At 39.7% G+C, this 27,899-nt stretch overlaps 1 protein-coding gene across 1 annotated transcript in view; it reads left to right on the top strand.

Annotated features, from left to right (window-relative positions):
- Positions 1–26,240, top strand: part of SLC49A3 (solute carrier family 49 member 3) — a 50,828-nt gene extending 24,588 nt beyond the window's left edge. Inside the window, exons 3-10 of the mRNA XM_089670874.1 lie at positions 123–342; positions 572–648; positions 741–878; positions 5,159–5,275; positions 14,264–14,416; positions 16,085–16,242; positions 20,510–20,622; positions 22,468–26,240. Coding sequence (XP_089527000.1) covers positions 123–342; positions 572–648; positions 741–878; positions 5,159–5,275; positions 14,264–14,416; positions 16,085–16,242; positions 20,510–20,622; positions 22,468–22,616 — 1,125 coding nt within the window. The 3' untranslated portion in view covers positions 22,617–26,240. The remainder of the gene's footprint in view (positions 1–122; positions 343–571; positions 649–740; positions 879–5,158; positions 5,276–14,263; positions 14,417–16,084; positions 16,243–20,509; positions 20,623–22,467) is intronic.
- Positions 26,241–27,899: the final 1,659 nt, after the last annotated feature.

The following is a 27,899-nucleotide window of genomic DNA, read 5'->3' as shown; positions in this document are numbered from 1 at the left end:
TTTCCCTGTATTATCAGTTCTGTAAAACCAGTTATTTTTATTAGATAGTTCAACATGTTTTTGTATGTTACTGCTTGTATATACTGTATTAATCATGCATTGTAAAATTCCTTGTCTTGCAGGTGATTCTCAGTTCTTGGCTGAACATGTTGGGTAGTATAATACGCATTCTCAGTATAGCATCATTCATGAATAACAGCCATAGTACTTTGATTTATTTATTTGCGGGTCAGAGCCTTTGTGCAGTGGCACAGCCACTTGTCTTGTTTGTGCCTGCCAAACTTGCTGCTGTGTGGTTCCCAGAGCACCAGCGAGCTACAGCAAATATGATTGCTTCCATGTGTAAGTACAATTAGGAGCTTATATTCTTTTCTGATATGTTGTATACATAATTAATCCAGCCATTTCTAGGTCAATTCATTTACCTTGCAAACTTACTGCAATTTGTATTTTCTTCATAATGGTCTTCCTATTCACAAAGACCAAATTGAAGCCCAAACCATGAATGATTACTCAAACACTTCAATTCAAACCAACTACAGAATAACCTTTTATTTTCTATTTTACATAGCAAATCCATTTGGCATATTTTTAGCAAACGTACTGTCACCAGTAATTGCTTCTGAAGTTCAATATGTTCCACTAGTAGTAAGTGAACCTACATGTTTTTAAATTCTCAGTAGTTCTGTACTAGAAACATTTTATTAGTAGGTAACTTCTTTTATTTACTTTTTTTTAAGATTGGAGTCTATGGCATACCTGCTGTATTTGCTTGCATGTTAGCAACAGCGGGAATTTGTGATAGAGCTCCTCCAACACCACCATCAGCCAGTGCAATTCATTCCACCTCTGAGCCATTCTTTGCTGGTTTAAAACAGGTATGTAGTAGAGACAAGACCATAGTGATGGATTCATTTATAAAAACTAGAGCCAGTGGAAGAAACCAACCAGATATTTTCTTTCACTTTATTGCACTAAAAGCCTACAGTACATCTAAGGCTCCATTCACACTTGAGCATAGGTGATCTTAAAGGTTTGATATTTTTTTTTCTTTTTTTATGTGTTTCAGGATCTGTGTGTCATACAGGAGCTTCTTTGAGCCAGGATTGTGCATTTTTTTACTCCATAGAGTTTGTTATTGAAAATGCTGAAAAATGCACATAGCAAGTTTTCTCGCATTTTGTCAGACGCTCCTATTGAAGTCTATAGGCCAAAATGCTCACAAAATGCTACCTGAAAGGAAGTTCCCTTACTTTTTCACCTGAATCTATGCAAGCACAGGGAGAACATGAAAATTCCATACAGGTAGTGTGATGGTTGGGTGCTCAAATTGAGGATATTAGCACAAAGCACTAAACCACGGTGCTGCCCTACTCTTTTCTATGAGGAAAAGGAAAGGATCAAAACCAGAGTACAGTTAAGTATACCCCGACCTGAAAGTAATATGCTTGGCTGTCTACAGGCAGTCTTAGCACATTACTGTGTACATGGCAAAATCTTATTATTGGACCTCCGTGTAATGCTTCCTCACAAGGATAGAATTTTTTCATGTTACCTTTTCAGAGGAGCTCTTAGTATTATGTATTAGTATCAAATATGTAGTTACTAGATCTCTATTCAGATGTGTTTAGTTAGAACAAAATTTAATAAAAGCATTAGAAATTAGTGTTTAGTAGCTTCAAAAACATCCAGCTTGTTCCTTTAGTCTGCATTGTTGCATTCATCTTGTAACAAAGTGGTTACTTTATTTAGAATAGAAAATATTTTGCCCAGCAAGGAACCACTTAGAAGGCCACTGATGCCTTGGTAATCTTCTGCTCTAAAGTTCTTCTGCTTTAAAGGCTGTGTTCACCTTTTCGGACAGAATTTAAATTTTCATAATAAAAAGAATTCTTTTGTAATATCATTTCTGGCCCAGCCATCCCAATGTTCTTATCTCTCATTTACCTCATCCACAGAAGGTTTGAAATGTCATGTCTCTGAGTTAAAAAAATTATTTATACTAGCATCACTTCCTGTAGATCCTGTAGTAGGCAACCTTAAAAAGGTGGAGGTCTACCTGAACAACATAGTAGAAGTCAAAGATCACTGGGCAGAGTGTCTCCTCCTCACACCTGATTTCAACCTCTAAATGCCGTGTTACCGTGTCACAATCATGTGCATTGCACGGCATTCATGGGTTTAAATCAGGTGGTGAGGAGGCAATACTAAAGCATATCCAAACACATATCATCAAACGCACTCGGATTGCTTTGCAGAGAAGCAGCAGTGCCTGCTGCACTTGTGAATGAGCCCTTACTTGTATCCGGCAGCGGCATTCTTGGGACTCGTTCACATGTAAAATTGAGGGGGGGTGGTGGTGGTAAAACCCTGCGGTTGAGTCACGGTTTTACCGACCCCTACCCCCTTCAGATGCTGAGTTACCAGCCAAAGGTATACACATGCCACAGAAGGAATTACAACCCCTGTTGCTTTTGGTGGGTTCTACCACTTGTCAAATGAGACCCATTCAAGTAAATGAAGCCACTGTGCAAGCGCACCATACTGAATGTTTCTGTGAGGTCCAAGGATAAAACAGGTGGTGAGAAAGCAACACACTGCTGCTTGTTTACCCCTTGTTTGCTGTACTGTACAAGGTTGCAGGGCACTTGCAGAGTGGCCTCATTCACTCGATTGGGTCATGCTTGGCAGGTGCTACACCCACCAACCATGAGAGGACATAGGAGCCAATACTACAGAGGAGACATCGACTTATGCAGCTCTTGCTTCCCACTACAACTCCAACTTTATAAGTAGTCCCTCTGCATTGCACTTTGCTTGATGCTCTGGGAATAGTGGGCCAGCCAGCCCTGAGTATGATCTACCAGTCACCTGGTCATGATCTACTGGTAGATCACAATCAGATTGCATAGTGTATGGCCATCTTTATACAAGTACATAGGAGGCAGTGGATGGGCTCCCCTACGTGCAACAATCGCCCCAAAGAAGTTGGAGAACTTTTTTTTAGAGCAGATTGTGGTATATTTTTAACCACGCTTTTTGGTGTGTTTGCAGCACGTTTCTGAAATGCACGACAGAGCATGCATTTTCGGTGCAATTTGCATTACATTCAGAAATATACTAATGTGAATGGAGCCTCAGTGTTCTTGTCTAAACACACCAATTTCACTTTTATGCCCCAGTGTAGTGGGACTGCACGTTTTTGGCTTGTTTTTCCCCTGACACACATTGATTTCAATGGGCTGCCCTACACATGGTGAAGTAGCTCATGGGACATTTTGGTGTGTTGCAGGTTTCACGTTTTTTACTGTGAGTCTTGCTGCATTTTTTATCATGTGTCAAGATGTGTGTTTGCTTCTGTGTTTGGGGTGCCCTTAACAATTAATGGCACTGAAAGCACAACTAGTTCATTTTAGGTGTATAAAGGAGACCATACACTATACAATCTGATTGTACAATCCCTGTATGATCTCCTTTAGATTTACCAAAACTATAAAATAGAGGAGACACCATCTATCCAATCACTCTGTATCCCATCAGGCAGGCCCGTGCACTACATAATTGAAGATAGATCTAAAAGAGACAATCACATTGTGTAGTGTTGTGAGCTTTACAGAACCCAGGACATACTTCTCCTGTTTTCAATACTACAGCTCTATCCACATAGGTTGTTAACACTCAGCTCCTGCACACTCTGCCAAATGAACAATCTATGGCTGTGTATTTAATGAGAATGGTATTCGCTGACTGCATTGGGAAAATGTGCACCTGAGGAGGTGGGTGGTAGTGATCTGCTGGAACCCCCTTCCAGAGAGCAGATGTAGGGTGTGTGATAATGAGGTCAGCTGGTGAACTTGTTCCTGTGTCATGTCCTAAGGTCTGTCCAGCAACTAATGGAGAAACAATAGAGAAGTTTTTTTTATACAGCTAGCTGAACACTGAGGAAAGGGCTGTGTAGATTGGAAGCCCTTTTTTCATTCTGCAGAACAGTACATTATTGATATATTGGTACATAGGGGAACTGGAATATATAAAAAAAAAAAGGTGAACTTAGCCTTTAAACTTGTCCATACATGGATCGAATTTTGTCTGATTCCTGCTGCATGGACCCAAATGCATTTAATGTGGAGCCCTGAAGGCACCACTCAACAAAAGTACATTTATCAATCGATTTTGTAGAAGGAGGCAGGAAGAAACGTTTCAGATTAACATTGTCTGCATCCCAGATGTAGGCATTGTTTGAGTATTCTGATAGCTGCTAGTGCCAACTTGAATACAATAGCCTGGACTGCAAATTTGTCCATCTGTGCTGTTCAGCATGAATGGGGAATTGAATGATTTCTTTTGTTCAACCCACACAATTATGTAAACTAATCTTCTTTGAGTAAACTACTAATCCCATTAACCTTCATGTAATGGACACTAACAAAGCCAGACATGTTTAAAGTTCAGGCTGGGTGGCAACAATGGCTTCCTTCACAGATACAGTAGAGAGATGAGTGTAGCCACCCAGGGACAGGAAGTATGTTATTCACAGGATTACTAGGTGAGAATAAAAGGAAGAAACCCAAAAAATGCTAACTAATGCAGCCACCACTTCAAAGGACTAGTAAGCTATAAAGTATTGCACTTTTATTTTGTGGTTTATACATGCAATAAAGGATATTTGATAACTAGTTGCTTTATCAGTGTTCTAATGGATCTCTGTTGAGCAACCAAACTCCTATTAAAGGAAGTCTACTGTTAAAAAAACTGTACTAAAAAAAAGGATACTACCATTGTTGATGTTCACCAAAAAATAGGATTAGCTAGCTCTGGGCTGAATAATTGATTAAAAATACCATGCAGCAAATGAAATAAAAACCATGTTCCTAGTCGATGACTTATGAAGTAGTGGAGCCACTTGATCAGCCTAGAAGCCAGGGTTTTAGCACTTTTAGAAGGGAAGGTAAATAACTGCAGTTTCCCTATATTTTAAGTAAGGTTTTCCTTTAAAATACTAAAAAATTATAGATAGAATTAAAAAGAAATTTGGTTTGATTGATCAGTCTTTGTATAGATGCCAAGAAGGGCTAAATCCTAGAACCGATGCATACTGAGGTTATATATCAACATGCTATAACATTGAGTCACTTACCATATATATTGTATTTTGCAGCTCATGAAAAATAAAGCTTACATTATCTTAATGATTTGCTTTGGATCGGGCCTGGGTATCTTCACAGCCTTTAGTTCATTCTTGGAACAAATACTGTGCTTCAGAGGATATCCAAATGTAAGCAGATGGATCTTTTATGGTTATTTTTCCATGTATTTTTTATTCATGCAAGCTGCTCAGTAATTAAAAGCTTTTGAAAGGGTCATTCCATGTTAAAAAGCAGGGCAAAGTTACAGATTACCTTTCCAGCAGCACAAACTCACCTTTCTGTCTCTCCCCCACACCTCTGTATATCTGCTAGGAGCAGGGGAAACTGTCCTGTTTAACCCATGAGTCCTCCAAGTCATAGCTTTACAGGTCTATAGAGTCTCACAATAAGAAAGTGCTAGTGCATGATGATTGAGCCATGCTGTTGCTTTGCTTTTATTGGAAAACACAGGTTCGCTTTAAAATGTTCAGGACAAAACAACTTAATATGCCCAATAATCAGGACACAGAACATGACACATAAGGCCACTGGAACTTTCCTGCTGGGTGCATGCAAGTGTATGAAAATGGTAGTACCCGCTGTCAGTTTGACATGCATGGTGTCTAGGAAAGGTTTTCATGCTTTCATTTGCTGTTTGTTTATCCTTTAGTATTTAAACATACTAAAATTTTTTAAAAACATACATATTTAATATGTAAATTACCTCATTACCACATTTTGTACCAGAAACATTATGTTTGCCTTCTGATAAGCAGGACAAATCGCAAAATAAATTGTCGCGTTGTATCTATAGCAACACTAGTTGTTTGTAAATTATAACTGGTCACATTGGAAAAAAATTTATTTTTTTTCTTTTCCAATAGTTTTCAAGATTTTCCCAGGATACCCATCTTTGGCTCAAGGGAGCACTAAAGATAGAAAGCGTGATTAACCACTTTGCCTAAGAAATGTAATGTGTGTATTATGTGCTGCTTTTACTTATAGATCTGGCTGTCATTGGTAAACTCTACAGCCAATCCTTAATAACAGCATAATTATATATTGACATTATTATTGTGAAAGTTAGTACACAAGTCAGACTGGACTATGAGAACTGAAAAGATCAGTTGTGGAAAAAAGGCTGGCATCATTCATCTATCACAGATATACCTTACAGGGAGAAGAAACAGTCATATCACTGATCTGTCTACAGAGCCCTGTGTGTTTGTAAACAGCCAATCAGCAGGTCTCAGCCATAAATCATTGGCCAGGACCTGCTCACAAAATCTTGATGTAGCTAGCGCCAGTGCAGGTTAGCAAGCGAGTGCATGCATGCACTCCCCAAACCCGGAACAGGCTGGATGATGTACATGTACAGGTGAAACTTGAAAAATTAGACTATTGTTCAAAAGTTTATTTATTTCAGTAATGCAACTTAAAAGGTGAAACTAATATATGAGATAGACTCATTACATGCAAAGCAAGATAGTTCAAGCCGTGATTTGTCATACTTGTGATGATTATGGCTTACAGCTCATGAAAACCCCAAATCCACAATCTCAGAAAATTTGAATATTACATGCAATCAATGAAACAAGGATTGTACATAGAACAATATCAGACCTCTGAAAAGTATAAGCATGCCTATGTACTCAGTACTTGGTTTGGGCCCCTTTTTGCAGCAATTACTGCCTCAATGTGGTGTGGCATGGAAGCTATCAGCCTGTGGCGCTGCTGAGGTGTTATGGAAAACCAGGATGCTTCAATAGCAGCCTTCAGCTCTTCTGCATTGTTTGGTCTCATGCCTCTCATCTTTCTCTTGGCAATGCCCCATAGATTCTGTATGGGGTTCAGGTCAGGCGAGTTTGCTGGTCAATCAAGCACAGTAATCCCACGGTCATTGAACCAGGTTTGGTCCTTTTGGCAGTGTGGGCAGGTGCCAAGTCCTGCTGGAAAATGAAGTCAGCATCCCCATAAAGCTCGTCTGTGGAAGGAAGCATGAAGTGCTCCAGAATCTCCTGGTAGACGGCTGTGTTGACCCTGGACTTAATGAAGCACAGTGGACCAACACCAGCAGATGACATGACTCCCCAAATCAACACAGACTGTGGAAACTTCACACTGGACTTCAAGCATCTTGCAGTGTGTGTCTCTCCATTCTTCCTCCATACTCTGGGTCCTTGGTTTGCAAATGAGATGCAAAAGTTGCTCTCATCAGAAAAGAGGACTTTGGCCCACGGAGCAACAGACCAGGTCTGTTTTTCTTTAGCCCAGGTAAGACGCTTCTGATGTTGTTTGTTGTTCAGGAGCGGCTTGACAAGAGGAATACAACATTTGAAGCCCATGTCCAGGATCCATCTGTGTGTGGTGGCTCTTGATGCACTGATTCCAGCCTCAGTCCACTCCTTGTGAATGTCCCCAACACTTTTTTGAATTGTTTTTTCCTGACAATCCTCTCCAGGCTGCGGTCATCCCTGCTGCTTGTGCACCTTTTTCTTTCACACTTTTGCTTTCCACATAACTTTCAATTAATGTGCTCTGATACAGCACTTTGGGAACATCCAACTTCTTTTGCAATTACATTTTGAGGCTTTCCTTCCTTATGGAGGGTGTCAATGATGGTTTTCTGCACAACTGTCAGGTCAGCAGTCTTTCCCATGATTGTGATTCCTACTGAACCAGACTGAGAGACCATTTAAAGGCTCAGGAACCCTTTTCAGGTGATGTGGCTTAATTAGCTGATTAGAGTGGGACACTTTGAGCCGAGAATATTGTACCTTTTCACAATATTCTAATTTTCTGAGATTGTAGATTTGGGGTTTTCATGAGCTGTAAGCCATAATCATCACAATTATGACAAATCACAGCTCGAACTATCTTGCTTTGCATGTAATGAGTCTATCTCATATACAGTGGGGATCGAAAGTTTGGGCACCCCAGCTAAAAATTTGTATTAATGTGCATAAAGAAGCCAAGGAAAGATGGAAAAATCTCCAAAAGGCATCAAATTACAGATTAGACATTCTTATAATATGTCAACAAAAGTTAGATTTTATTTCCATCATTTACACTTTCAAAATAACAGAAAACAAAAAAATGGCATCTGCAAAAGTTTGGGCACCCTGCAGAGTTAATATCTTGTACTGCCCCCTTTGGCAAGTATCACAGCTTGTAAACGCTTTTTGTAGCCAGCCAAGAGTCTTTCAATTCTTGTTTGAGGTATCTTTGCCCATTCTTCCTTACAAAAGTCTTCCAGTTCTTTGAGATTTCTGGGCTGTCTGTCACGCACTGCTCTTTTAAGGTCTATCCATAGATTTTCAATTATGTTGAGGTCAGGAGATTGTGAAGGCCATGGCAAAACCTTCAGTTTACGCCTCTTGATGTAATCCCCCGTGGATTTCGAGGTGTGTTTAGGATCATTATCCATTTGTAGAAGCCATCCTCTCTTTAACTTCAGCTTTTTCACAGATGGCATCAAGTTACCATCCAAAATTTGCTGAAATTTTATTGAATTAATTTTTCCTTCTACTCGTGAGATGTTCCCTGTGCCACTGGCTGCAACACAACCCCAAAGCATGATTGATCCAACCCCATGCTTAACAGTTGGACAGAGGTTCTTTTCATTAAATTCTGTGCCCCTTCTTCTCCAAACGTACCTTTGCTCATTCCGGCCAAAAAGCTCAATTTTAACCTCATCGGTCCACAGAACTTGTTTCCAAAATGCATCAGGCTTGTCTATATGTTCATTTGCAAAGTTCAAACGATGATTTTTGTGGTGGGGACATAGAAGAGGTTTTATTCTGATGACTCTTCCATGAATACCAAGTATCTCAATTACTATTTGTACAAGTATCTCTTTATAGTGGAATAGTGTACCACAACTCCAGTGTCTGCCAGATCTTTCTGGAGGGATCGTGCAGTCAAACGTGGGTTTTGAATTGTTTTTCTCACAATCCTGCGAGCTGTTCTGTCTGATATTTTTCTTGGTCTTCCAGATCTTGCTTTAACTTCCACTGTTCCTGATGACTGCCATTTCTTAATTACATTCCAAACAGAGGATATTGACATCTGAAAACGTTTTGCTATCTTCTTATAGCCTTCTCCAGCTTTGTGATCGTCAACTATTTTCAGTTTCAGTTTTCTAGACAACTGCTTAGAAGAACCCATGGAGCTGATTGTTGGGGCAAGGTCAGATGAGTCTGGGCATTTAAAACCTTTGAGATTGATATCACCTGGTCTTCCCAGACGATGATTGAGAACAATCCATGACACTGGCAGGTCTCAGCTTGGCAAAGGGGGCAGTGCATGCTATAAATTCTGCAGGGTGCCCAAACTTTTGCAGACACCATTTTTTTGTTTTCTGTTATTTTGAAAGTGTAAATGATGGACATAAAATCTAACTTTTGTTGACATATTATAAGAATGTCTAATTTATAATTTGATGCCTTTTGGAGATTTTTCCATCTTTCCTTGGCTTCTTTATGCACATTAATACAAAATTTTAGCTGGGGTGCCCAAACTTTCGATCCCCACTGTATTAGTTTCACCTTTTAAGTTGCATTACTGAAATAAACAAATTTTTTGCACGATATTCTAATTTTTTGAGTTCCACCTGTATGTGATCCAGCCTGCCCGTGCTGTCCGCCTGCCTTTTAGAAAATATACTGTGTTTGGGTGGGGACTGGTTAATATTAAAAACATCCTGCTAGCGGCAAATCAACATTAGGCACCTCCAGAACATGTAGATAACATAAACCTGTCCTGAAGTGCATCTAGACCTTGTCAACAAATACCTGCAAGAAAGGTTGTACTTTCTTAGGGGAGTCTATTATACTCTGTAGGAGAGCAGAAATAACTGCATAAGCCTCGGGAAATAGAGAAAAAACTGCTTCTCTAACCAGCCACCATAAACTATGTATTAAGAACAGCTTAAGTTTACGTGTCTACACCAAGAAACCACACACCCCCGGACACATTTCACCCCGCCCACCTGGGTTTAGTCTTAGGATCACAGTCTAATGTTGCATAAGCCTTAGGGATTTTACATCTGAGGCATTCTTTGCAATGCCACAGCTCATCCATAAATAGGCACAGGCATTGTATATATTTTTCTTTATTTGATTAGGTCAGCCTGAAGTTGCTGGAAGGATTTGAATGTATTAGCAACTCTGATCCTTTCAATTCTCATAGCCCAGTCTGAATGGCTGTGTATTAACTTTCACAGTAAAGATGTCAATATATATGCTATATTGCCAAGAGTATTGGACCAGCCCTCCAAATCATTGTATTCAGGCATTTCAATCACCTCCATGGCCACAGGTGTATAAAATCAAGCACCTAGGCATGCAGACTGCTTCTACAAACATTTGTGAAAGAATGGGTCGCTCTCAGGAGCTCAGTGAATTCAAGCGTGGAACTGTGATAGGTTGCCACCTGTGCAATAAGTCTATCTGTCACATTTCATTGCTTCTAAATATTCCACGGTCAACTTAGTTCCCAGTTTGTTACAATACCACTAACAATACCATGTTAGTGGTATTGTAACAAACTGGGAACAACAGCAACCCAGTCATGAAGTGGTAGGCAATGTAACATGACAGAGTGGGGTCAGCACATGCTGAAGCGCACAGTGTGCAGAAGTCGCCAACTGTCTGCAGAGTCAATAGCTAAAGACCTCCAAACTTCGTGTGGCCTTCAGATTGGCACAACAACAGTGCGTAGAGAGCTTCATGGAATGGGTTTCCATGGCCAAGCAGCTTCATCCAAGCCTTACATCACCAAGTGCAATGCAAAGCATCGGATGCTGGATACTGTACTCTAGAGCAGTGGACACGTGTTCTCTGGAGTGACGAACCATGCTTCTCTGTCTGGCAATCCGATGGACATTTCTGGATTTGGCAGTTGCCAGGAGAACGGTACTTGCCTGACAGCATTGTGAAAGGTGTAAAGTTTGGTGGAGGGGGGATTATGGTGTGGGGTTGTTTTTCAGGGGTTGGGCTTGGCGCGTTTGTCCCAGTGAAGGGAACTCTTAAGGCATCGGCATACCAAGATATTTTGGACAATTTCATTCTCCCAACATTGTGGGAAGATGGGGATTGCCCCTTCCTGTTCCAACATGACTGCGCACTAGTGCACAAAGCAAGGTCCATATAGACACGGATAAGTGAGTTTGGGGTGGAGGAACTTGACTGGCCTGCATAGAGTCCTGACCTCAACCTGATAGAACACCTTTGGAATGAATTAGAGCGGAGACTGCGAGCCAGGCCTTCTCGTCCAACATCAGTGCCTGACCTCACAAATGCACTTCTGGAAGAATGGTCAAACATTCCCATAGACACACTCCTAAACCTTGTGGACAGCCTTCCCAGAAGAGTTGAAGCTGTTATAGCTGAAAAGGGTGGGCCAACTGAACATTGAACCCTCAGTATCAAGATTGGGTTGCCATTAAAGCTCATATGTGTAAAGGCAGGCGTCCCAGAACTTTTGGCAGTATAGTGAAATTATGCTGTTATTAAAGATTGGCTGTAGAATTTACTAATAACAGGCAGCAAAGAGAAATCAATGTGATGATGTTTATTTTTAAATAATAAATCAAAAAGTGTTGTCCTCCAATATATACAATATGCAGTGAAAACAAGGATGCTAAATAAAAATAGAAAACAAATCCTCATATGTCAACGTGTGAGCAATATACAAACAAACTGTATCCCCATACAAAAACATGAAAAAATGATGTCAACACTTTCACCATAAATTTAAAAAAAAAAATGTAATACACTCTAATACTATAAATTGTTAAACAAAACCAGTGTCCAATAAAACAAATAATTGCAGTAAATCCAATTTCGTGCATCCCTCTGTCTTCTCCACAAAACACCAACACCACAACCTAAACTTGTGAATAAGAGTTGGATGCTAACCCTCACATGTTGACCTCTTAGATTAGAGGAGGTCAGAAACCGCATACAATCATGGCCAAAAATATTGGCACCCCTGCATTTCTGTCAGATAATGCACTTTGCCCAGACAATTGTTCCAATTACAAATGTTTAGGCATTCTCATGTTTATTTCTTTTGTTTGTATTGGTATGACACAAAGTAGAGAAACAAAAAGCCAAATCTGACACTTTCCATGCAAAACTCCAAAAATGGACTAGACAAAATGATTGGCACCCTCAATTTAATATTTTGTAGCACACCCCTTGCAAAAAATAACTGAAATCAATCGCTTCCTGTAACCATCAATGAGTTCCTTACACCTCTCTACTGGAAGTTTGGACCACTCTTCTTTCACTAACTGCTCCAGGTCTCTCAGGTTGGAAGGGTTCCTTTCCCATCTACTGTTTTGAGATCTTCATGGGTGCTCCTTGGGATTGAGATCTGGACTCATTGCTGGCCAGTTCAATACTCTCCATCACTTCGTCTGAAACCATTTCTGGGTGCTTTTTGACGTGTTTTTTAGGTCATTCTTCTGCTACCAAATATTAATTTGAGGGTGCCATTTTTGTCCAGTTCATTTTTGGTGTTTTGCATGGAATGTTTTAGATTTGGCTTTTTGTTTCTGCACTTTTTTGTGCCGTACCAATGCAAACAAAATAAATAAACATAAGAATGCCTAAACATTTGTAATTGCAACAATTTTCTGGGCAAAGTGGTGCATTATCTGACAGAAAAGCAGAGATGCCAATATTTTTGGACATGACTGTAGATAGGATAGAGTCTGCCTGGGCTCGTAGCCTCCCTAGCGGTCTGATTATGTCAGTATTTCTGTGCTCAAAGCGGTAAATTTTTTTGCATGGAAATATGTAGTTTTTTTATTGTAGGCCTGTAATTTTTAGGAATAACTCACTGAAATCTGTCTGAACAAGAGTCTAGTAAACATCCCGGGTATGGTAAAATTTGAAACGCGAAATCATAAATTATAGTTTAATAAATAATCATAAAAAATAATATAATAATACATTTAATTCAATAATATAATCAAACCAAAAACACTGAAATTTGAAATATAGCGCCAAGTTTGCACATCACTTAGCAAAGTCGCAAAATTGTTTTCAGTGTCTGATGACGAATTTCCCCACGAATCATTATCACTGAATTCTGCAAGTGGTTCTAACTTACTATCACGGTTCTCTAGCTGATCTAAAACCGCTTCTGACCTAAAGGGACGCTTTTTGGACGCCATGGACATTTCTCAGTTTCCAGCCAGAAAGAACAGTAAATATGCAAGCAGGGCACAGGAAAAAGCACTAGGGATAAAAAGTATGTAAAATGCTTTAATACAGTAATGTTTTACTATGTGATTTTAGTGTATTGAGTGAATGTCACTTTTTGACATTTTTAAATTTCCCGCCGTTCCGTCCCGTTCCGTGTGTTCTGACGTCGCAGGGAACGGAACCCGGAAGACAGATGCCAGCATCGGCCAGAGGACATTGCCGGGGACACTGCAGGAGGGACATCGCGGGAGCACAGGTCAAGGTAAGTGCAGAAGGGATCCCTGAGCAACGCTGCAGGGTATTCCCGAGTGTAGCTCGGGGTTACCGCTTGTGGTACTGAAACTTTACCCTGAGCTACACTCGGGAATACCTCCAGGGAGGTTAAATATCATCCTCCAAGTCTGGAACATCCCAGTCCCACTGATCGCTCATAAATACAAGAAGAGAACCATCTAGTGTTCACTGTATAATAATCTTTATTAAATATTGTAAAAATCCACTAACATGTAGCATGTGAAATACACTTTAGGAGCAGATCAATCAGAAATTCACGCATCTGGCCCCGTGTATCAAGCTCCAGACGGAATGTTTGCAACTCCGCCCACTTGCTTGATGACATCATAGGATGCACACTTGTTACATGTTACGCCCTGATGGACTGATGGACTTCCTCAAAAGCTTCTGAGGAAGTCCGTTAGGATGCAAAGTGAGTGGATCATTTGATGTTATTAAGCAGATGGGTGGAGTTGCAACCATGCCATCAGGAACCTGTGTGTGAAAGATATGAAGCACATATTAGTGCATGCTGCTTCTATTAAAATTGATAGGTAGAGAGGTTTTTCACTCATCACCTTCTGATTAAAAAAAATACAAGCTGTGTTTGGGATCCTGAACTTATCAACTTTATTGTTTGTTTTGCAGTATATATCTGGCTTGTGTGGAGCTCTGTTCATTCTTGCAGGGGCTATTGGAGCTCTGATACTTGGCCTTTATGTTGACCGGGCAAAGAAATTTACAGAGGTTGTCAAAATATGTTTCGCTTTGACAGCATTGTTATTAACAGCATTTGCGGTGGTACGTATGGTTGTTTTACTCTTATTTAGGGTTTAACATGAAATTTGCATACTGTATACAATCTATAAAATCCACCCTCCTTATCTGAATTGTGGGGTGCATCTTTCAGGGGAATCCTTTGATTGTTTGAATTTAGCACAGTTGTGCATGGCTGTTTGCACTCAATTACATCATCCAGGTCTGGGTTTAGTTCCTACATGTCTCATCTGTCATTATGGCTATCCCTTTTCCCTCTTTGCTTTGCATTTTAGCTACACTTTCTCCAGTCAGGTACAGACCTGATTCTAGGGGAATCCACTGCTCCCCCAGTGCACCAATCACGGGTGCAATGCTCTGCAGGCTTCAATGCAAGCAATTCGTAAAAGCACATTTACTAACTTTTTGAAAATTGTGGACTAAGTCTGTAAAGAAGAGATGCAATTTAAACTCTAGTTGTTGTGCATTACTTTTGTTTTAATGTAATAAATGTATCAAATACTTTCTGAATACAGGCTGAATACAGTCTTCTGAATACTGATATCAACGATTTTAAGTTAAGAGAATCTAGCTGCCTTCAGTTTTAGTGAATGATTCTCTACAGGATGCCAACTGTTGCTTAAAGCTTTCAAAAGACATAAGCTGTTGCAACCAAATCTGCCACTTTTCTGTGATCTCGTGTCTTTGTGACATCCCCGATGCTACCAGTTGCTGTCTGTGGTGAACTATTTATCAGGCAGGCTACTAAACCTAGCCTAGATTTAAAAAATTCAGTAACAGCCCATTTGCAATTCACAAAGGTTGCATCTGCTTGTCCAGTGTAGAAACCATCCGAAAGCACGTAATCTATGTTAGGAGGATATACCTCTATCTCCAACCAGATTTGAGAAAATGCAAAGTAAATTATTTTTATTTCTAACACTGAGGCTTTTGAGGTTAGGTTGGCCATACACAAAATAGGATTTTTGAGACTGAAGGAAAAACTCCATCTTGTCTGCTGTATGGGCAGAAAAAAAGGACATATTCTTACTTTCAGGAAACCAGTGCAGGAATCATGTTAATGAAGTGTAACCAGAAATTGGAGTTGTAATTAAAGTAGAACTATAGCCAAAACTTTTTTTCTTTCCTTGTGCATAGAGCAAGGGAGGGTTATAACTCCTGTCAGATTTTTTTTTAGCCATCTATGTACCATTTCAGAGATTTCCCTTCATTTTCTGTTCTATAGTCAAACAGGAAGTGAGAGGAAATCCCTGCAAATTAAGGGAATTCCTTGGGGACCCCCAAGTCACCAGAACTAATGTTCCCATTGGAATATTTCCCATCTGTTAATTTTCTGGGGACAACCCAACATTTGGTATTTTCTTTTACTTTCCATGATAATGGTAAAAGGAAAAATAAAGAGGGTGAATCTCCTTAACGGGGACACAGACAGCAGTAAAAACTGACAGGTGTTCTAATCCATCTCCACAAAAAGGTTTTGCCTTTAGTTATACTTTAAAAATTCCAGAATAAGTGCAACAAGTACTGTACTGTGAAAAAACACACAGTTCAACAAATGGGAGTAAGCAAGTGAACACAGCAGGCAAATAGTACAATGGAGAATAACGAACATACAGTGATAACAAAAAAAATGACAAAAGTGTAACATACTTTGTGATAGTATATGACCAGCTGAGTTATTTTTATACCTAGGTGTCAAATTTGAGGAACCAACCTGTTCTGTTGGCAATCATATCTTCTTTTCTGGGCTTTTTTTGTTTTGCACAATATCCAATTACAATGGAGCTAGCGGTGGAGTGTTCCTACCCAGTTGGAGAAGGAAGTTCAACGGGTTTGGCCTTTATTTCGGGGTAAGTGGCAGTAAGTGATAAGCTATACCACAGTGGCATTCTTTACCTGTCTGTTAATGACTGCCCAAAAAAAAGAAGAACCAATAGCACAACATTTATGTTACTATAACTGTATTTTGTAGTTACAAAATGTATTGCTCTGACAGGCTAAATACTCAGTTACAACCCTACCCTACTGACAGATCTGCCGTCTGACAGCTCTTAATTAAGGGGCAGGCCTAGTGGCATCACTGGGTGACCCTGCCCCCTTGTGACATCATCGACCTGGGACTGCCCCCTTGTGACGTGATCGACATGCTGGGTCAGTGACATCAAAAGGAGGCAGGGTCACCTGACAACATCACCAGGTGGCCCCGCCCCTTAGTTATTTAAGAGCTGTCAGATGGCGGAGCTATCAGATGGCGGGAGCTTTTGTCGGGACTGCAGGGTTTTTCTTTTTTTGAATTGGTGGCAGTGGGCATCGTGATTGACAATGGATCTACACCGGGGGACCTTTTTATTTGTTAATAAAGGACTTGTCAAAACTTTTGTGTGTTGTGTTTTTATTTATTTTTTACCCTTTTTTGGTGAGTGGGGGGGATCACATGGGGGAGAGGTGGGAGATAGAGGCCCCCTTGCTAAAGGGGGCTTCCAGATTCCAATAAGCCTCCCACCAGCAGACCCCCACAACAACCACTTGCCCCAAAGCACCACCCCATGTTGATGTGGCCTGGTATGGTTCATAAGTGTGAAGGGGGTGCTTTCTCACCCCCCCCCCTTTCCTGATCTGCCAGGCTGCATGCTCGGATAATGCTTTGGTATGGATTGGGGGGCGCCTACACTGTTTTTTTTTTTTTGCCGGCAATGGTATTTTTTTTTACATTCAGCTGTACAGCTGATGACTTATGCATTGTTAAGGATGTGGCAGATGGCTTCCCAGCCTGCTCCTTAAAGCAATTCTAAAAGGTTAATTTTTTCTAAAGCAGTTTTTAGCTTTCCTATTGTGCATGAAGCCTAAATTTTCTGCAAAAATATACTTTTTCAGGATGTTAAAAAATATAAATATGTGTGTGGGTTAAAAAAATAAATAGTATGCCTGCACACCAAGTAAATAGTATGTCTGCACTGAGCTTTGCCCTTACATTTGCTGTATTGCAAATTGTACTTCTATCTGTATCTATGAAATGTATTATAAGATATAGTAAAATATACAGGATATGTATAGTGTTACCCTGTACACGTTTAACCTACTATATGCCAGTGATATAACTGGCCTGTAAAGCTAGCCATACGTTATACAGTTTTCTTTTTCAACTTGCCTTAGATTTACCTTCAACTATGTAATGAAAGAGCCTGCCTGATCGCATACGAATTGAAAGTGTTTAGGTTTGACCTCATATTATATGGTTTTGGTAAATCTAAAGGAGAGTTGTCTAAGAAAGTTGTATAATGTATGGCCAGCCTTAGACCCGTTACATGTTATCTACCTGCAGAAATCCCTTTCCCATTCTTTCAACTTCTGCTCACTGTTAGGCCAAGCATAAATGAAAGAGGGTGGCTGGACATGCAGGCCAGATCAAAGTGTACTCCAGCAAGTGACTCAGCTGACTCATCTATAAACTTAAATGCTCATTTCAGCCAAGTGTTCATATTTATGTTATACAGATACTGTACACTGGAGAAGGAGCAGGACAGTAGTAATATTAATAATAATATTGGACCTAGGCATGAACATTTGACATGGGCTTGGACAGGACTTTTTGTTTTTAATTACATGTCAGGTGCTTGTGTGATATTCACTGTCTGCAGATATCACTTTTTTCTCCATTTTACTGGAAATTAATAAATGTGTTTTTACATGTGAGTTACTTTGCTTGGGTGTATTATTACCTACTTTGATAGTCTGCGTCTTGCAGCTATGACTCTTTTTGGTTTTTGCATTTTGTTAGGTTTACACCCACACCTTAATTATTTGGTGATTCTTAGAGCTTATCACAAGGCTATCCCGCCTAATCTTGGTGGTATTTTTTCCAATTGTTGGACAGGGCTGGACCATTCCTAGTCACCAGGTCACCAAAAAACTCTCCAGGAAATGTTTCATTGAGAAGTATTGCTGGTGGGGAGGTATGTGCTGAAATTCCAGAGCAACTGATAGATAAAGCCAGTACTGCATGAGAACGTAACAGCTAAGGTGATTTTGTTGACAGCCAGAGGTTTGCTGAGTTAAAGCCGCATACACATGGGCCGTATATCAGGCAGTATCCGCTGGTTCAATAGAAAAATTTGGCCCTTGTGTACAGTAGAGAGTCCGGCTTCTGTGGAAGGGGCATGACCAAAAAAGGTCTGACGATCGGCTTTCGATCAGCGCTCTCAGCGAATGAGAGCGCAGACAGGTGTGTTCTGTCCCCCTGTCAGAACACAACAGCACAGCGGGGGAGATTGTTGTACTTACATCAGTTGTGTTAGTACAGTGATCTGTTTTTTTTTTTTAATTGGTCCACTGGGTTGAAGGAATAAAAAATGATAGTGTGTACAGGACATAAGTACTGCTTGTGTGTGAGAGAGGTGAATTTATCTCAGTCTGTCTCTAACCACATTGGCTGTCAATACAGTCACATTAGCTGCCACATTCTCATGCTGTGTTAGCTTTACCTAATGATCGCATGGGAATTTCTGCACCTGCCTCCCCACCAGCTATAGCTATATCTGCATGTTGGGGAAAACCGATGCCTAAATGCTCCTCCCCTTCTCGAGCCAAACTTTGTCAGCACCAGGACCATGGCTTGTCCGCACTGTGAGAGACAGGAACGGCTACCATAATGCAGGAGCCCTGGGCAGATTTGGCAATTTCTCTTCATTGTTCTTTATAGATGAAAGCTATTTTAATGTTTTTCCATAATTTTATTGTTAGATTCGTTGTTAAAAAAAAGCTTATTAAAAATTACCAGTACAAATGTTTTCCTTATAACTAGGGATGCACCGATATCGATACCGGTATCAGTGGCGATACTGAGTATTTTCACAAGTACTCGTGAAAATGTTCCCAATACTGGAAATGAATACCTTTGCGGTGCGATTTGCGTCAATACAAAATGCAAACTGTACCACAAAGAATAGCATGTGATTTGAACAAATGTGATTCCTGTCCAAATTACATGTGGTTTCCCCACTGCTTCTGTGTGAACCCAGGCTTGTCATAGCTTGAGTTCACACAGGAGCGGTGCAAGAAACCTCCCTGCATGAATCCCATGCTGGGTGGAGAGTGGGAGTGTGGCGAAGTATAGCATAGAGGGGCAGATGCTCCATATTCACAGCTGTAGGAAAGAAAGCTGCAGGGATTTGAAATTTCTCTTCTCTCCTTGCAGGGATGACAGTTCGGGCTAGAGGGATTTTGATTGGTCAGCACCGTCACATAGACAGTGCTGACCATTCAGATGCCATCTAAGCTATACTGTCATCCTTGAGAGGAGAGAAAGCTGTGGGAATTTCAGACCTGTGAAGCTGCTTTCTCTCCTCTCCTTGCAGGGATGATAGTACGGGCTAGACAGCATTTGACTGGTCGACACTGTCCATATGACAGTGCTGACCAGTCAGATGTAGTCTAGCCCGAACTGTAATCACTGCAAGGAGAGGAGATAAAGCCGCAGGGATTTAAAATCCCCACCGCTTTCTCCCCTCTCTTACAGCTGAGAATATGGAGCATCTGCCAGCATGGTATACATCCCCACACGCCCACTCTCCACTGCCGGAAACCTCCCTGCAACACTCCTATGACAAGCCTGGGTTCACACAGGAGCAGAGTTCAAATCGCTTGCTATTCTTTGCAGTGCAGTTTGCATCCATACATTTTGTAGTGACGCAAATTGCACCGCAAAGTATCAATACTCTGCACCGGCAAGTACTTGACCGAAAGTATCGGTACTCGTACTCACTAATCAAAAAAGGGTATCATTGCATAGCGCTGGTGCCAAGGTTTTTAAAAGATGGCTCCTTGCCATCTTTTGTCCAGGCTTAGACTTGAATGTCTGTTTATATCTTGGACTGAAGAAACATCTTTTAATTGTCAGATCATTGGTAAACAACCAACTTTCACCTCTCTTTATACCAAGAGCTCTTAGCAGGCAGTAACCTAAATTATATGTTGTTTGATGACTGCCCTTTCTACTGCCCTAAAAAAGATTTTAACTGTTAACTATTAACTAAGATTTTAAGATTTAACAGTAATTACATTTTTAGAGAAAATATGAAATACTGGCATTACTAAATGTAAATTGTTTTGTATCCCAAGTCAGGTCCAGGGATTAATCTTCATGGTGCTGTTTCAGATGCTTGCCAAGCCTTATGCTGCCCCTCTGCTGTCTTCCTGTGGTGTGAATCAGATTGAAATTTATGATTGGTCAAGTATGTTGTAACTTTTTATTTCTTAGTTTTCTAAGTACATTAACTGTGGGAGCCATACTGTTATGAGAACATAAACCTGGGAGACTAATTTACATTAAAGAGTGTAGATGTCTTACAGATATACTTCTTAAGGAACTCTTAAAGAAAAGGCAGATAATACAAAACATTAAATTGGATCCTTATACTGCTTGGTTTGGACACCATTTGTATGGGACAAGGTTAGCTGATTGAACTGTTCATAATTCCCTCTACCTTGACTAAAGCCCCAGTTCCACCTGAAGAAAAATAGCCCCAAAGCAGGATGCTGCTACCACCATGCTTCACTGTGGGTATGGTGTTTTTTTGGTGATGTGCAGTGTTGTTTTTGTGTCAAACATATCTTCTGGAATTATGGCCAAAAACTTCAACCTTGGTTTCATCAGACCATAACACATTTTCCCACATGCTTTTGGGAAACTTCAGATGTGTTTTTGCAAACTTTAGCGGGGCTTGGATGTTTTTCTTTGTAAGCAAAGGCTTCCGTCTTGCCACTCTACTCCATAGCCCAGACATATGAAGGATATGGGAGATTGTTGTCACATGTACCACACAGCCAGTACTTGCCAGATATTCCTGCAGCTCCTTTAATGTTGCTGTAGGCCTCTTGGCAGCCTCCCAGACCAGTTTTCTTCTCGTCTTTTCATCAATTTTGGAGGTACGTCCAGTTCTTGGTAATGTCACTGTTGCACCATATTTTCTCCACTTTATGATGACGGTCTTTACTGTGTTCCATGGTATATCTAATGCCTTGGAAATTCTTTTGTACCCTTCTGATGGATACCTTTTAACAATGAGATCCCTCTGATGCTCTGGAAGCTCTCTGCGGACCATAGCTTTTGCTGTAGGATACGACTAAGAAAATGTCAGGAAAGACCTAAAAGAACAGCTAAATTTTATTTGGGGTTGATCAGAGACACTTTAAATGATGGCAGGTGTGTACTGACTCCTACTTAACATGATTTTGAATGTGATTGCTTAATTCTGAACACAGCTACATTCCCAGGTATAAGAGAGTGTGCACATTTATGCAACCACATTATTTTAGTTTTTTATGTTTACTTCTCCCCCCCCCCCCCCAAAAAAAAAAAAAAAAGATTTCAGTCTGTTTTTCAACTGAGTTGTACAGTTTATAGGTCACATTAAAGGTGGACAAAGTTCTGAGATGATTTATCTTTGTCTCATTTTTTTACATCACAGAAACCTGACATTTTAACAGGGGTGTGTAGACTTTTTATATACACTGTAAAGCTAAAATATAGGCAGATATAAAATACACAGAAAATGCAGCTCTGTATTCACTAATACACCATTAAGTGTATTTTTTAATGCAGCCAGTATAAGTATCTGAATTTGCCTTGGTATCAGCCTGTAGCAGTCCCTGAACACTACACCTTAGACTGGAGGGAGAAACATCAAAAGGAGCCAATAGGTTGTCCTGTAATGTTTATGTGCTAACAAGGGACAAGCTGATAGGAGCAGAAAGCAGTTTAACAGGCCTGCTTGTTCCTTACTGTCCAGTCACAGATTGGGGGGGCTGGCAAGACCTAGTTGTGTTATCTGTAGCAAAGAAATATCAGGTTCCCTGCCAGAAAAGGCTGTGCTGTGTGGCACAGAATTTTAAATCTCAGGTCTGGATGGATGGCAGGTCTGGAAGTATGAAGCTACACATTTTTTTGGCAGGTAAAACAGCTTTTGTATATGTACAGTATTTCGTCTGTATATTTTAGATGTATGCCTAAAGCTCAGCTGTGATATTATATCAGCTTCATTAGTATTTAATTGTTGGTATGTTTTTCCTTTAAACAGTTTCAACTTTGGTAATGGCTGGTTTATGTAGCATTGGAGCCTGCATTATGATCATCTTTTTTCATACGGACTACAAAAGACTAGCAGCAGAAGCAGACTGTGAAGAAAGGGCTATCAGCATAAATGATGGCAATGAACCTCATACGTAACTTGCACTGCAAGGTTGCTAACTGAAGCCCAAACAAACAAATGGACAACTTAGTCTGGCTATAATCTGAATATGAACTCAGAGCCCTGGCAAAACCTCCATGCAGGTATTTTCTACAAAAGGAGACTTATTTATTGATATATCTTTAAAAGGAGGATGAAGGTAATGGATAGTCATTTTAAATCCTGTTCTTGAATATAAATATATATGTTTTCTAATAAGATTTCATATTTACTGCTTTTAATTCTGCTTTTTACACAGTTTATTCTTAAAATGTAGGTCTTTTTTTGCACAAAAGTACACCCAATTGTACTTTGAAAGGGAGTTTGTAAAAAGGTGAAGGATATAACCTGTACATAGCTCTAAGTGTGCTGTTTAACTGCAAAGGGAAATGGGCTTTATATAGCTCAATATGCTCAATAAAGGGTTTAGAAAAGGGATCTGCAGAGATTAAAAATTTTGTTTACAGTGTCAACATGTGCAGTGCCTCTAGTTACTCCAGAACAGTGGCATAACATGTCTTTTATGTAGAACTCTGGAAAAATTAAAAAAACTGCCTTTGCAGTGGGGCTTCCCCGCACTTCAAGGGTTAAATGCTTGTTTTTATCCAGGATACAATTAAAAAGCACTTTTACTTACCTTAGCCCTTGCTCTCCTGGCAACCAGCACAAATTTTAAATTTGGTTCGATTCTTCACAAACTGCAGGTGTTTTACGCTCTGTGCGCTGTTAGTCAACATATGTAATAAAACATACGTTTACATTCAATAATGTCAGAAAAAGAACATACATTTCAGTCTTGTGAGCTTCAGCAACATATCTTCTTTTGATCTGGCTGTATTGTACTTCAAGTGAGTAATGTATAGAGCAGGTGACCAAAACTGTGTGATTTGTTAAGCCAGCCATAGACTGATTGAAATTCTGGCCAAAGTTCAGTCCATCTATAAATAGGCTGCTTGTACAGAAGTTGATCTATCAATTGACTAGTACATCCAGCCTATCATTTTTTTTTGTTTGATCACTGCTGATGGCTTTAGCTGTCAGCAATGAAGATTGTATTCTGACAGCTAGGAAACCTGCAATCAGAACACTATAGTGTAGCGGGTGAGATTCCCCAATCCACACTGACTGTGTGTTGATGGGGAAATCGAGCAATTTTCTTTCCTTCTACCACAGGTTGAAGGTGGTGGGAGAAAATTGCATAATGTATGGCCAGCTTCATAGTGTAAAACCCACACTTGACTCAATGTGGTAGATTTACTAATCAAACAGCATATACTTATTTAGCAAATTCCTTTTTTTTAGCTTAGTGAATTAACGTTTAGTGAAAATTCACTTTAAAAAGTAAACATGGTGTACACCTTTAGTAAATAAGCAATGTTAATTGGGATACCTGATTTAAATAATTGTTTCAATATCTTAATCCTAGTGGATTTTACCATTTGCTGTTAGTGAACAAGATTATTTAAAATTATTGTGTGCTTTTGGATTAAAATTTTCCTTATTTTTGACTTTGATGAAGAGATCACATTATAGGCAGAAAACCAAACTTTGTTTTCTCTTTTAATCCTGCTATGAATATGAATAATGCTAATCAGGAGAAAAGTATACCAGAAAGTGCTATGTTTTATTAAGCATGTAAACATTTATAGTGTTGTTCAGTCAACACTCCTTGCAGTGTTTGCAGACTGGGTGTCCTCTAGTCATGTGTAGTTAATGTAAAGGCAAAATACAATGGTTTGGGGTCTGTTTTTTTTATCAGGTGTTTGTTAATTTTTTTTATTCAACTTTAAACAGTGTTTTTTTTTTAAATAAACTAACATTTAATACATGACAAATGAATTACATACTGTAGTACTATGGGTTAATTGTAGAGATGCTTGCTTTGAGTCTGATTAAAGCTTTTGAACTGAACCATCAAATACGGGATGTGTCATGGGGGTTTAAAGTATAAGTTTGGCTTTCGACCAAAAATACTAAATGCACATTTTTTTGCAGGTAAAAAAATGTGCGTTTATTATTTTTGTCTGCAGGAGCCTGTAAAGCATTTCTGCTGTTGATCGCTGGTGCCATGCAGGTCTCCTGCAGGCCTGTCAGTACATCTGCTTGCCCGTACGGGATGTACGAGCAAGTAGATATACTGACAGGATGATTCAATGAATTACCACGGCACTCCGCAGTGTCATGGTAGTTCATTGAAACTACAAGCTGACAACCGCTTAGGCTGTCGGGATATGCATTTCTATCTTTCACAGAACACTGTGAATCAATGATGTGGCCTTGTGGGCAGAGCCCTGCACGGCCGCACTGTTTTTAATAAGTGACAGCTAGTACTGGGAAATATTCTCCCCGTATTTCTGTCACAGGAAGGGGGGGCAGCAGCTGTAGCATTGGGAACATGTTACATGTTCCACTCTAAAAACAGGTGGAACATGTAACCAAAGGTGAACTTATCCTTTTAATAAAAGTAGCAACAGAGAGTCTGAAATGTAAGAAAACACTCCACCTACTGGTTTGAAGGCATAATGTTAATTTTCCATATTTTAAATGTTTCTTAGAAAAAAAAAAAAAAACTGTATTTTTTTTTAATTTTTATACTGTATTTTATATAGGGACCACATGTATATTCATTGATGTGGTCAGGAAAGTAGTACCTAGCTGCCAAAATGTATCCAATTCATTTAGCCACTTTCCTCTAAACAGTGCCACATACTGTAAATGTTTATTTGCATAAATGCATAGTCCCCTTCAAAACTAAGCCTCAGAAATGCAACGGTTGATTTGTACACTAAAGCCAGGTAACTAAGGGAATGTGCAAAGTGCAGTAACCCACAGCTACCAATCACAGGTCAGTATATAGAAGTCAGATAAAGATGAAGTACTTGCTGTTGGTTACTTCACTTTCCTTTTTTTTTTACTGAATATTAGGCCTCCTTCACACTAGAACATTGTGAATCGCGAGCAGAATTGCTGTGATTCTGCCCAAGATTTCAAAACGCTCTGTTAAAATGACAAATCACAGAACTGCGTGTTCAGGTGTTATTCATGTTAATGGCACCTGAAAACGTGGTGCAGTTTTTACGCAATTGTTGCGCGATGCAGTTCTTGAACTTCTTTTGGGCACTGCTTGTTGCGTGATGAGGTTTGCTGTGATTGTAACACAATTTATTGCGCGACATTCGTGGAAGAACCTCACTGTGTTTTCAGGTCCCATTAGAATTAATGGCACCTGCACACGCGATTTGTCATTTTAACAGAGTGTTTTGAAATCTTGGGCAGAATCGCAGCGATTCAAAATGCCCTAGAGTAAATGGGGGCCTCAGTGAAAATGTAGGAGCCTCCATGAGCTGATAGCTCATTTGTTCTTTTGTATTTATTTGCACTTGTTTGTAATTTGATCTCTGCTTTTTCTAATCGATGATAATGGTACAAAAATTGTATGTACATCCATATATGTGTAATTTGTAAATAGTTTTGTTGTTTTAATGCAATGTTTTCAAATCCCTCCTCAAATAACAGGCATATATGTAACCTAGCATACATATAAGGCATTTGCTATTATCACATCACAATGTTCAAAGCTGTTTGTTATAATTTTGAGTAAAGATTTTATTTAAATCATTAAATGACTTGTGAATTAAGTATGTTTCTTATGTGATATAAATATACATATTTATGCTTCTTGCACACATAGCCTTCCAGCAGGTAACTCATTCTGCTCAATCCTCTCCTCTTAAATTCTTTAAAGCAGAACTCAACACTACCTGAGCACCACAAACTGTAAATGCTATTTAATTTATTTTTAATATTCAAACAAATCTCTCCCATCCATCCATGTTTCTATGCTTTAGTGAGAAATCACTTTGAAAAACATGCCCTAGCATTTCTGGCTGTGGCTATTTTGAGTAAGGGCAGATGATTCATATAGCATTTACTTTTTGGAATTCATCTGCTTTTAGCTCAGGTGTGCAGGTGGGAGGGTGTGCTTAGCTGAGAAAACCCCTAATCCCATCCTACAGATGAAAGAAAAAAATGCCCTTGAAGACTCATGGTATTTAAGACATCATTTTGACCTAGGCCAGGAGTGTCCAAACTATGGCCCTCCAGCTGTTGAAGTACTACAAGTCCCATCATGCCTCTGCTTCTGGGTATCTTGCCTGTGGATGTCAGAGTCCTGTAGGGCCTCATGGGACTTGCAGTTCCTCAACACCTGGAGGGCCATAGTTTGGACACCCCTGGCCTAGGCCAAAAACCAGGAAGCAACTGAAGAAATTAAAAAAAAAAAGCTTAAAATAGGTAAATACAATATACTTTCCTATCTATTCAATAATGCTAGCAGCATAAGGATGAAAATGTTGATTGATAGAGTTTAGTTCCGTTTTAAAGGACAAGAAAACTTTCCCACAAAGTTTCCTTACCTTTATTCCCCACCCCCTAAGCAGGTGCAGTCCACCTTTCCCTCTAAATCACTTTACTAATCTAGATCTTGCCCCAAGGCAGATGGTATTGTTTACAGCTGACTTCCTAATCCTTACCCTTTAAGGTGCACCGGTTGGGTGATTATATGCTGTTAAAGTGGCTTCTGTCCTGGTTAGAGGACATCACTAACATTTTCAGAAATTTGTATCCAGAGTTTGCATGGTTGCCAAGTAGCCTGCCTCTTCCCAGCACATCCACTATGATATGTTTAAATGCCTTATTTCCAATAGCAAAGGAATGAAAAAGGAGTGAGAATACACAAATATTATGAAAGCTTTTGTCAAAATTAATATTACAGATCACATTGAAATTTCAGCCTCCTGGGGCAATCTGCGAAGTTGCTGAAGGTGGAGGTGCCTGCAAACTAGATCAGCTACCAGCTTGACACTGCAGAACTACTCCACAGGTTTGCTAAATAGTTTTTCCACATTTACAGTTAGGTCCATATATATTTGGACACAGGCACAGTTTTCATACTTTTGGCTCTGTATGCCACCTGAATAAATTAAAACAAACCAATCCAAATGAATTTGAAGTGCAGACTTTCAGCTTTAATTCAAGGGGATAAACATAAATATCAAGTACAAATTTTAGGAACTGCAACCATTTTTATACACAGTCCCTCCATTTTCAGGGGTTCAAATGTAATTGGACATATGAATATAATTATAAATAAAATGTTCATTTTTAATATTTTGTTGAGAATCCTTTACTTGCAATGACTGCTTGAAGTCTGGAACCCACGGACATTATCAAAGACTGGGTTTCCTCCTTTCTGATGCTTTGCCAGGCTCTAACTACAGCTG

Source organism: Staurois parvus, unplaced genomic scaffold (genome assembly GCF_062004578.1).
Source record: "Staurois parvus isolate SC_StPar_1 unplaced genomic scaffold, SC_StPar_1.0 ptg000096l, whole genome shotgun sequence".
Classification (NCBI taxonomy): Eukaryota; Metazoa; Chordata; class Amphibia; order Anura; family Ranidae; genus Staurois; species Staurois parvus.
Note: the sequence above shows the minus strand (reverse complement) of the source record. Positions and strands in the feature narration are given on the sequence as shown.